The sequence below is a fragment of the Leptinotarsa decemlineata genome, unplaced genomic scaffold, assembly GCF_025532065.1.
Source record: "Leptinotarsa decemlineata unplaced genomic scaffold, Ldec_3_MD MMD2_P_RNA_scaffold_14, whole genome shotgun sequence".
NCBI classification, from domain to species: Eukaryota; Metazoa; Arthropoda; class Insecta; order Coleoptera; family Chrysomelidae; genus Leptinotarsa; species Leptinotarsa decemlineata.
In genome coordinates, this window is record NW_027412528.1 from 11,160,998 (window position 1) to 11,173,589 (window position 12,592).

A 12,592-nucleotide genomic window follows, 5' to 3' on the forward strand; every position below is an offset into this window, starting at 1 on the left:
TGTTTTACTTTCTTCAACTCTTTACGGAACGCACATCTCAAGTTATTAATTTTTTTTTCACTGTGTCAACGATGGCTGATGGCACAGTTTTTTGATACAACTTCAACAACTCTCCGTACGCCTCATCCCGCGATCTTTTATTTGCGTAGGAATCGTCCTTGACTTTCCATAAACAGGGGTAGGCCCGATATAATTCAATAAATGCGGAAATGAAAGGAGGTTTCCCGTCCATCTTTCCCTGTCAGTCCAATCTCGGCTGGTGAATGATCTCACGAAAATTATCTCACGCAAAACTGATGGAAACGGTGACAACAGATCGCTTGCCTGCAGGCTAACTGACAGTGTGTGGTGGGGGCTGCATGAGATCATTATCGGACAGGTCGCTGCCTGTCGCGAATCTCTCATCCTATCCCCGCCTGCCCGGCGACCAGATACTTTCAGTCCGGGCAAACTGCAGTCCATTATCTTCAGATCAACTGATAAATGTGTGGGCAATCCCGATCTACGGCCTTACAATTATCTTCAGTTAAACTGACAATGTATGGGGCGCTTTAAACTCAACCAACCTCACTTTGTCGTATTGGCGGGATCCAGGAATATTTTCCCAAATAGTTTCCTTGCTTCACAAAAATTTTTTTCAATATTTATCTAATATCAAATTCCACCTTTTATCGCCTCTATGCTGCCTCACGTAGGATGCCAAATGCAACGTTCACTCTTATCTCGTGATTCGGTGGGCCAGCACATTGATGAAAGAATGAAACACTTGAATATGGAGGTTTCTATTGAAACATAAATGCAATACATACACCACTGATACGTCTTTATAAAAACGATAGATTTCACAATAATAAAACATATATTTACTAGCAACAAACACATCAATCGCGGTCGCAGACTAGCGAACAACTGCCACTTTGTCCTCATCGCATCGATCTACTTCGACCGAGCAGGGTTGCCACTTTCCAATTATGTCCGAAATCCGCGATGGATTTCCGGGTGCACTACAAACTGTTCAAGGCGAAGTGAAATACATTTTTTAACTACAAAAACGATGACCGATGCTCGCCTGTTGCCATTCCTGGAAGAAGGGACGAGAGGTATATAGCTCGCTGCTTGGACGGTCAAATTGATGAGGGGTGCCAGTGGCGTGGACAATCATAGGGAGCGTTAACATTCCTCATGACGAATATAATATAACAATTCTAGGTACGATTGAGTAATGTTGGGATTCTAAGATTAAAGAACAATTTATGCACTTCCTTACCGAAAGGAGTCAATATTGTTTTGATCAAAACCAAATTTTGGTTTGAGGGTTTTGCGACAAGACAAATACCATGTCATAGTTTTTTTGCTTATAGACATAAGGAAATTAAAAAAGGTTAATATAGGTATTCATAATACTATATTATTTGTATTATCGGATTATTATAATTATTAGTTTTTAGTGATCACTACAATGATGAACTCGATAAGGTCACAAAATCTTTCAGGCTGATATCCCTATCAACTGGAAGAGAGGTCTCGAATATATTGCTATTACATAAAATCACGAACAACACCATAGACAACCCTAACGTATTGAATTAAATTCAAATTAATGTTCCTGGTCGGCATTCAAGAAAAACAATGTATTTCACATACCCTTCAAGCAAACAAATTCGTCGCAGAAATCTCTTTTATGTTGAATTGTTCGGAAAATTTTCAATTATCTAATCGATATTTTTTGTTCATCTTAACAAAAAATTACACATACCGTAAACTGAGGTTACTTTGTCCCGAGTTTCTGTTGATGAAATTTCAATGATGTACAAGTTCACAAATTTTTTTTCTAATATACAGCACTCATTTTTTACAAACCTCTCAGGCTTCAATTAACTCCTAGGAATAATAATGAATTTATTGAAAATGCCAAAATACTTTTTTTTTTAAAAACAAAAATTGGGCCAAACTTGCCTCAACCTGGGATTACTTTGATACACAACTTCATTTGCCTGGAAAATGAAAGGTATTCTATATTTGGGCTGAAGTTGGACAATGCCACTGTCCTATTATGACTCCAACATATATATGGAATGGATATTTCCGAGAAACATATCTTCAACATCGCGATTAAAGAATATAATTTTCTTTTTTGAGAGTTCATGAACTATTTTATTTTATTTTCTATCTAATTTACAAATAGCAAAGCATAGTCTTTGGGATATTGAACAAAATTTAAAAAAAAACATTAAATTGGGTTGAAAATGAGAACAAATTTGAGTCAGATTTGCATATCACTGTCCAATTCTGACACAGAGAAAAAAACCTCTTTGCAATGCTTTTGGACGTCTTATTTCGTTCTTGATAGCTTTCCATTCATAAAGGAGGATATCTTCTCTTGCAGGCCATTTCCAATACTTCCTTCCTTTTTCCATACATTTCACAATTGGACATAGTTCTCCTTGTTGTGGCAACTTTATAATCTGACCGGGATTTGTTATTGTATGCTACAATTACAAAGCTACCTTCTTTCAAGGTTTCACTTAAGAAGCATGCATTAGTTGGAAGTGAAGAATGATTTGGAGATGTTCGGTTTGGAGCTTCATCAGGATTCATCAATTCATCGTCTTCCGCCAGACCAGATATATTTGAGTCATCATCGTCTGCGCTGTCTTCATGAACACTGAAATGTTCTTCACTGACATCAGAATCAGACGAGACAGCATCTTTTTTCGGACGACCACGTTTTCTCGATGCGGATGGTTTTACATTTTCAGTTGATTTAAGGACTACCAGATCATCAACAGAAATACTCTTTCCAGGTTCAACATTCAGTTTTTTCCTTCGTTTTTTTTCACTAGCTGGTTTTGCTATCGATGATCCTTTTTGGATCAATGTTTGCATGAATGCCTCACTAATGACTTCCGGATCTGCATCCGGCTTGGGAAGCCTACTCATCAATTGATTTTTGTCAAGTGGAACAAAGCCACACTTTTTGAAGCCTGAAATCAAGTTAACACCTTTTACTTCCAAAACATCAGCTTGAAGTTGTTGCAGTAATCTAGCAAAATGGTCTTTTTGTACAGTGCCAAACTTCTGACCTTCAGAAGTTTGTTTCCAATTTCGAATTATTTGTCTCCAAGCTATTTTCATTGGATGAAAATATGCGACATCGAGGGGTTGCGTGAGGTGCGTGGAATGAAGAGGAAGGCAGACGAACCGGATCTGATTTTCTTCGAAAGCTTTAATGACTTCAACATTTATATGTGAAGATAAATTATCTCCAATGAGAACCTTGTAGCCATCTTGCTTCTTAAGTCGAGGCAATACTGTAGAGAAAAACCAGTCTTCGAAAATGCCAGCATCAAACCAGCCACTCTTGGATCTATTATATCTACAACCCTTTGAACCACCTTCAGTCCAAGTGGTCCACAAATGATCTGCCTTATACACAACATACATTGGCATCAATTCTCCCGTGGCATTTCCACATAACATCAAAGATGTGGAAGATTTTGATGAATTCATTATGCGCTCAACATACTTACTGCCCTTTTTGCAAATTACTTTGGAAACACCTGGATCGTCAGTGAGATTAGTTTCATCATAATTCCAAATGTTTTCTCCAGACACACCTTCAACACTTCTTGTTAAATTTTGAAAATAAAAATCAACTGTGGCCTCATCGATGGCTGCCCGCTCCCTTTCAATATTGCTGCATACCCGGGATCTGGATGTCCTTTGAGAAACAATTTACACCACTCGTAACCAGGCAAGTTGTCATTCTCTTGGAATTGTTTGATTCTACGACCTTGCCTATCGAGAAACGTTTTCATTATGTGACGCAACTCAAATTCTGAAATTGGGAATCCAAACTCGGAAAGTTTTTTCACATGTGCAGCTACTACAATTTCTTCAGCTGGTGAAAATACCAACTGTCATCCGGGTTTTTTACTGAAACGACCTTTCAGTTTAATTTTTATTGTACTCCTAGGTATTTCATAGTAGGTAGAAGCCACTCTTTGAGATTTATGTCCTGTTCTCACATCATTTAAATATCATTCCAAAGTTTCTGGAGTATAATCCACATATCTGCGACTACCAGGTTGCCTCATGTGATGTCGTGGCATGACTGGAGTGGGTATCTTGGAAAAAAGAGAGAAAAAAGCGTTCAGATAGCCGGAATAACGTCATTATAAAATTATGGGCAACTTTGGCCCTATAGACAACATTGACTTATGGTGCAAAGTTGCTCCAGAACTGCTAACATATTGTGTCATTTCAAAATTCTCCACTTTAATATTTCAATTGACAAATTAGTATCCAAAGCATTAATGCACCCTCTTATTAACTCAATTTGGGTTATAAATAAACACTCACCAGATTTTCAAACTTATCACAACTTGTTTTCTTAACGAAAGTTTGCAGAGCAAACCAAACCAATGTTGCCAACTTCTAAGTAATTATTATTTTGAAGTTTCATGTGATCAATTTATTCCATAGGAGCACCCTCTACATAAGAATAGCGAAAGTTCGGCTATGTTGTGTAATAGTAGAATACTAGAAAAGTTTGAATTTTTTCATGACTTATGGGTCAAAGTTATCGAGCTGGACAAAGTAACACCACTTTACGGTACTCTGAAATATTTTTTCCTACAGTGAATACAACGCTTTCTTTTTTCCCGAAGTGTGTTTCAAATCATTATTTCAAATAATTTTTTAATAATCTAATATCATATTGGTGTCTCATCTGCTCATATGTATATTTTTCTCATTAACTTTGTCATGTATGTCGTATAAATGTAAACATTCAGCACCAACGCTTCCACAACACAGGTGTGTGTCTAGGTTTTTTATGTATTCTAAGAAATCGAAAATAAAGCAGTTTTCTCGCAATTGTGGTATTATTAACATCGAAACAAACTTATTTCATCACAATGAAAATGTCAACATAATATGTTACATAATCATTGAAATATTTTTGTAGATATTTTAGTGGACTTTGTCTGGTTGTATCTGAATAGCAATAAAATAAATAAATAAATAATTTTCAAAGTTCCCAGGAGGTTCCAATTATATATTGAATGGTGTAGATGGTGAAAATAAAAATATTTCCCACAATTGTTCTTTATAATTTGAAAATAGCACGTGTCCATATGTGGTTGTCTAGTTGGAATCGAATACATAAATAAAATAAGGACTCCTTTATATATTCAATTGTTAGACTGAAACGGAAGAAATCTCACAATAACTTCCAGTTCGATTTTAATTCATCCATTTTATGCTTATTTGTTTTATTGTTGCAATCATTAGTTGTTGCATATCCCGTAACTCTGGAGGGCACATTCCAAATATTAAAAATTGCATTTTTTCACCAAACTTTTATTAAAAAACTCTTGCAAAAAATAAAATGAAACTTTCTTTTAAAACAAATTACAATTCAATTGGAACAGAGTATCAGGAAGTATCAGGTGAGCCTGTAGAAAATTCTCAGCTTGAAAAAGATATTTTTTTTGTTTTTTTTCAGTTGGTTGTGGATCCTAGTTTTAATTAGTGGGGAAGTTCGTTTTTGAAGGGCTGACGTTTCTTTGATAACAAACTGGATAGTTTTCAGTGACGGTAACACCTCATTTTGTAAGTTTTCGCCAGATATCCGGAAAACTGCTTTCTTTTTCTCTTCCGTCCACCTTACTTTTTTTGTGCATCCATATCTTTCTGTAGCTAAAATGATAAAAATATAATCAAATCACTCGTTACTAGTTTTTCCAATAACTCACACCTTTGAAGGGCTTCCAATATCTGAATTTCATTTCTTTCCAATTGGGTGGCTACGGAAGTAATTATCTATCGAATATCTCAGTTGATGTATGAGGTAGGCTTGTGAAATTTGTAGCATAGATTGAATAACATAAGAGCTAGTATTTAAGCATATTGACATGGCAAAGTTCACTTTCGGTTTGACCGGAAGTAACATCAACTTTCTTATTTTGAACGTGGTAGGAAATCATTAAGAAAAAATAATCATTGAATTTCACTGAGCGGGCCGTGGAAGCAAAATGAACACCAAAAATTGATTAGTTGGCCACGGAAACCGTACATCACTTAAAAACACTTGCTTCTACTGTTATATTTAATTTGAATCCGTCAAAAATGAAGATTGGAAGAATTGGAAAAAAATTCGATACTCTGTAAGTCCAAAACTGAAATATGAACATACTACTACTCTTTCTTGCATGTACTATTCAGTAAAATCATTCTAATGATATAATAAAAAGTAATTTTTTGAAATGGAATATCAAAAACTCCAATTATTATTATTCTTCGAATAACAAGAAACAGATTCATCGCCATACGTAAAATAAGATTATAAATAATGTGGAATAATAAATAAGACGTACTTGTGATGCACTGTTTGGAATCTTTCGTGTAGTAATGAATATTATACTGGAGTCCTATCCCAACACCAAAGCATTATTTTTAACACTCAACACCTGGACACGTGTTTCAATCACCAAGTGATCATCTTTTAGAGGAATATTAAACTAAGCTTAATCTTCCTCTGGAAGATGGTCACTTAGTGATTGAAACACGTGTCGAGGTGTTAAAAACAACGGTTTGGTGTTGAGATAGAACTCCAGTTATATTCAAATAACACGTAGGTCAGTCAATATGCTTCAATTCTTATGTCATTATATAGATGATCCAAATTTCGGAAGTCTACCTCATACATTAAATGAGATATTCAGTAACCATTACTTCCGAAGCCGGGTATATATTTTCATAGTTCTCTAATCACAAGATCGGTCAACTATCTGGAACTCATTCGTGTTGAGCTTTTAGTAATTCGAAAACAAGTTTTAATCATTTTTTCCGTCAGAAACTTTCTGTATAAAATACTTCAAACCAGAATGGGACAGGCTCATGAAACGTTATCTAGGAAATTAAAATTCTTATTGAATAATAAGGAATTTTCAAAGAATTAACGGAAAATTTTCGTTAAGTAAACTTTGTATCAATTCAACCGTTTTTTTCCTAAAAAAATCAGCTATTCAAAACATCATAACCACGCACTTCTAATTAGTACAATTTGCCGCTAAAGTGCCTGCATTGAAAAACATAACAAAACCATGGGTCTTGCCGCGAGGTGCCTGAGGCGTTATGCATTTGCTCTCACCACAAATACACCCAACTGATACGATATCCTGATAAAAAAATTCAAAATGAAGGTCGGAATTGGATGAAAGGCCTGAGCAGAACAAACGTACTTATTTTCTTTTTGGTGCTAGTCTAATACTCAGATGGACCTTGAGGCGTTCTACTGAAACTGCATTTTGCGGGCTTTTTATATTCATAGTCCTCTCTACATTCTTCTTCATCACTGGAATTACTGTCATCGCTATCATCTGCTGCTTCAATTCCCTGAGTTCCCTGAGCTGCCTCCAATAGTTTTGAAATGCCTAAAATTTCTCTGCTAACAATCGGCTGCCTATAAATTCTTTCATGGATATTTTCTGAGTGTCTCATAAAGTTAGACAGGTCAGAGATATCTTGAGCTTCTAAATTTAGTAGTGGCAATATGTTTCCGTAGCCTTTCTGGATGTTCAGCCCCACAACATTCGGAAAATTTGCGCATTAAATGGCAAGCTTGAAGATGAGGATATTGTTTTTTTTATCACCTCCTGGTTTTACAAAAATGTAAGGATTATATTTCGAAACTCCAATTTCAGTTCTATGTTTAATCACTAATTCCACACATTCCAACAAATTTGTTTCCAAAAGTACTGGAACCGTACGATTTAACTTCCCTCTTATTGTAAATCTTATACATTTTCTAGCTATTTGCTTAGATATGTTTGATAGCGACTCAAATATATCAGAGTTACTTTTTTCAATTGTTTGATGTGTTCCAAAATCTTGAATTGTTATCCTCTCAACTTCGCCCGCTCTACGCCTGTTGAATAATTGGATGAATGTAAGTTCTGCCAGTTTTAACCAGGTTGCTGGAGAGATTATCTGTTTGACACGATCCATTGCGAGATTCCTTTCAGTGGTCAAATAATCTCGCAACTTTCTGATATCTTCCATGGATGGCAGAATTATATTTTTCCTTCTCTGCATCTGCAGTTGCGTTTCTGCAACGGTTCTATTAACGTTTATATTCACCTCCTGGGAGAATACTGTCAAGAATTCTTCAGCATTCTTTTTAGCGGAATCATTATGATCCTTTATGCTCTGAGTAATCAAAATATTCCCAATTTGTTTCAATAATGTACCCAAACTGAAGGCTACTGACGGTGCTTGATAACTATTCTCACTTTCGGTGTATTTGACATCCACATATTTCGGATCATAAATAGACGTGAGATCCATTATCTCATTATTCGTCTCTTTTATCGTGATTAACAATTTACCAAGCAATCGTAACCTCTGACGAATCATCTGAAAATGTCTTGATTCTAGATACTTCTGAACCATTTTGTTCGTCATATCTGATAGCCCTTGATAAATCATTATCACGCAGTTGAGGAAATAAAAATTTTTTAACAACTTTGGAAGCTTTCGGGTGAATTCTACCAGCGACTTTTCTGCTCAGTAAAGTGGCCGTCCTATGGTGTTGGCTATTTATTCCTGTACAAGATTTGAAATGAACTCTCAATATTAGTTTTGAAAAAAAACCTCTACAATTTGCGCATGCCCTATGATCTTTAGCAGTTTTATTTTCAGCATTTTTTTGGCGTCGTGAAACGATTAATTCTCCATCGTTCGAGTAACTTTAATTTAAATGGAATGCCATATGTGTATCGGTGCAATACAAGAAGCATATTTCTAATCCTCTATTATAATTAACTATCTCCCAAGCACTTGAAAGCAACATTTGTTGTTGAAATGATGCCACCAGTTGAATTTATGACTGGTTTCGGATCTTCGAACTATACAGCTATGTAAAATGTCTTTATTGAACGCTTCAACTGCTAGAACTTTTCAGCTACTACATTTTTTCTGAATAATAATTCAATTTACGGGACTTTCTGTGTTTGGAGTCCACATAAAGTATTCAAGCAATCTTAGATGACCCTTTTTCACTTTGAATAAATGACCAAAACTCTGAGGGATCAGATTTGACAGCTTTCTCGGATTTGTCTATATATTGTGTGTAGGATTTTTTGCGTACGCTCAGTTAGTTGGTTTTTCGGATCTTTATACTGCTTCATTTGAAGGGACGTTTCATCAGTTGTCACAACAATGTCATTGAAACTGGCCTGTTGCTTTAATATTTTCGTGTTTCGGATAATTTGGTTGGCTTCTTCCTGTGTATTGAATATTATCTTTATCGGTCTGAGTCTCCGAGACCCTTCTGTGAGACGCCTGGTTCGATATAGTCTAAAATTATTTTGAGTGACATTTTGGTATATTGTTTTCATGATTTTTGGTGAATGTTTATTATCCTCATTTTCATTTCCTTCAGATTCTGTGTTACGTTTCAATTTAGCACTAGATCAAAACTGCTCCTATGTGACCTTTCAAAACACTACCTTACCCTTTCAAGATCTTAATTCAGAGGATGTCAATGTAATTCAGTTACAAGTGGATTTTATTCATTCAACATCACAGTGATGGGAATCTTCCGTTTCATAGAAAACCATACCTGAAATGTACAAAAATATATGTATGCTCCCTGACTAACTGCTGTGACCAGTACTTACCATTAACTTTGCATTCGACGTTGGAAATCCGAAATTCCTCGCTAGGTTGAAATATGTAGTTGTTATTGCTTGTTTCTCAGTTTACTTCGCCTATCATTTTTCAGCCGTTGTCTGCCTTATTCTCTATACCTTTCCAAAAATATTTTATTGCATAGATTGTTATTCATCACTTCCCGAAGGTTTACTTACATATTAGAGCCATATCGCCTGAAAAACAATATTAGTTAGCGCTGGGTTTCTGAATACTGTTGTTTATGTGAAGTTATCCACGCTTTTCTAGCCACGCTTTTTGACATGTAGACCATCGATATCGGGATAGAGGAGAATATCCGTCCACTGTTGCCAAGTTTCACATAATTCCTAGCCACGCTTGTGGTGGGCCCCTATGGTTTGATGTTTTGGGACACTTACCATAGCTGAAGAATAAACCACGTCGCCAACGTGATTTTATGCCGTGGCCCAAACCGGCCGACTTTCATACTCAGAGATCGTTCAAATTCACCCTCTCAACGACAAGGGAGCTGTGTTGCCAGAGAAAGATGTTTTGGGAAAATTCAAAAACGACTTGAGTATGCCACAATAATAACTTCCTGCTTGGAATCGAGCGGCTGTTCCTAAACAGGTAGGAGGTTTCTTTGGTTAACTAGATGTTTGTTATAAACCTACTGAATGACAAACCAACGTACATTTTAAACATTTATTGAATAAGAATTAAACTGATATTGCAATAGTAAACACAAAAACAAAGAACATCAGGTGCATGTAATTATCTAAACGTATAATATCGGACAATTATCAATTAAAAAAATAGAAAGTGTGTTCGCTAACATTACCTACCTTTTACCAGTCTTACTTTAAGTAGCAGATACGCCGTCTTACTCGATTCTGATAACTCATAGCAGAAACGATACCAATATATAATCATTACTTTTCTCGCTAGTTCATGTACAAGAGTCAGTGAGACATGTTTATCAATCATTTACAAGGATTCATTTTTCTGTAATTCTACAATGTCAAATTCAACAGCAGGGAACATAATATCAATAGATCTTTAACATTCGAGTATAACAGTATTAATAAACAAATACACAACTTCAACACAATAAAAACCATGGCACATAAAATATTGAAATTCGCTATCATACCGTGGACTCGGTTCACCTGTACTATATTCTTAAATATACAAAACCAAAATGAAAATAACCCATAGCACTATTATCTCAAAAGGTATTTAAATAAACATCGTTTCGTAACGATGACATGACATAATTTCTATGGACAACAAGGTATAAACATTACACACAATTCATAGTACATATTAGGTAGAAACATATATGCCAATTTAAATATTATATGTAAAGTTTTGCAATAACCATAGTATAGATATGATACACGACAACCATAGATTCAATAACTCTTCGAATCGCAATCATTTAAACACAGATATTTACGTAAAATAGAGTTTAGAGGAGGCTGTGACAACACCTTTTTATAAATCTTCGGAGATTGTTATTCTCGATATAAAGTCTACACTTTAATTACTAATGAAAATTCGGTCTTTCTTTTTGAATGATACTCACGTAAAAATGAGCTGTAATACATCATTTTTCCGTAATAATTTGCTGTTACTTTTCCTTGGGCCGGTTTATTCTAAGCTCGAAGAATTTTTCGGTCTTTGTTTATTTCGGCAATAATATCGGTGGTTATGAAACTTTGTTTCCAACTGATTAAACTTTTTGTTACACGTAAATTCACTGACAAAGATTATTTTCCCATTTAAACCGAAACTAACATTTCGCGTGACATTTTACTGACGGAGTTCACTTCAATTTCGCTGATTCGAACTAGACTGGTTACATTTTTATTATTTACTTTAACTGATGGAAATAACTTCTGTTCAACGGTTCAAACTAGACTGATTAACACTTCGCGTTAACTTATTACTGACGGAGATAGTTTCATCTTGACTGGTCAAACTAGACTGATTTAATTCAAATTTTGCTCCTGTATTTATATCCAGAATAATGAGGCAATAATCTGAACACCTGTTGTCCGCAGCTGTGTGACTTCCTTTGTTCAAGCGGCCGTCTGCCCTCATTATTTTTCTATAATAAATTATTGCTGACAGTTTTATGATTATCAGACGGATGCTGCAATACCGATGGACAGAATGCATCGGGGTTTTCGCTTAATTGAACTAATTGGTCTCGCGAGTCGTCTCGCGTTAATTGATCAATTTAACAGTTCTTCGTGCCTACATATTTTACTTCTCGACGCTTGTATATTCGGATTGTTACACGCTTTTGTATGCCCCAAATTGGTTGATGTGAAGTTATCCACGCTTTTTCAGCCACGCTTTTTGACGTGTAGACCATCGACATCGGGATAGAGGAGAATATTCGTCCACTGTTGCCAAGTTTCACATAATTCCTAGTCACGCTTTTGTATACCCCAGATTGTAACATATTATGAAAAAAATAGTTTGAGTAGATTTTAAGGGTGCCCTAAATGTAATAGAAACGAAACATTTCTAATTTATCAATATCTGTTATTTTCTTGAAAAAACTTTGCAGAATATTTGAGAGTGGAAAAAATTAAAACTGATATTTTTGACATATTTTTTCTCATATCTCCGTTAATAGTAGACGATCGTTAATGAATTTTGTCGAGAAATACTCTATGAAGATATTCTGAGACTCAGATGAATTTGAAGTGTCGTAGGAGAATGTCTGAGAAAAATAATATGTCATTTTCCAATTATTTTTTGAAATATCTCTGTTAATAAGCTTTGTGCGTTCACGAAATTTTCACTGAAATGTCGAGAAATACTCTATGAAGATATTCTGAGACTCAAATGAATTTGAAGTGCCGTAGGAAAATGTCTGAGAAAAATAATGTCATTTTCC

General features: G+C 35.3%; 1 protein-coding gene across 2 annotated transcripts; it reads right to left on the bottom strand.

Annotated features, from left to right (window-relative positions):
- Nucleotides 1-887: 887 nt before the first annotated feature.
- Nucleotides 888-12,391, bottom strand: LOC141483948 (uncharacterized). Of its 2 annotated transcripts, XM_074179095.1 has the most exons (4): nucleotides 9,876-12,391; nucleotides 9,687-9,815; nucleotides 5,760-9,628; nucleotides 888-5,703 (listed from the first exon to the last, which is right to left on the bottom strand). In XM_074179095.1, exon 4 carries the CDS (start codon nucleotides 3,508-3,510, stop codon nucleotides 2,359-2,361), a length of 1,152 nt encoding a protein of 383 aa, XP_074035196.1. In that variant the 5' UTR covers nucleotides 3,511-5,703; nucleotides 5,760-9,628; nucleotides 9,687-9,815; nucleotides 9,876-12,391; the 3' UTR covers nucleotides 888-2,358. The 2 variants fall into 2 exon arrangements, with proteins under 2 accessions (XP_074035196.1, XP_074035192.1); XM_074179091.1 differs by having other exon boundaries at nucleotides 888-9,628.
- Between the last annotated feature and the right edge of the window lie 201 nt (nucleotides 12,392-12,592).

Coding starts and splice junctions, on each gene's coding strand:
- LOC141483948 (XM_074179095.1), bottom strand. CDS start 3,510: ATGAATTCATCAAAATCTTCCACATCTTTGATGTTATGTGGAAATGCC.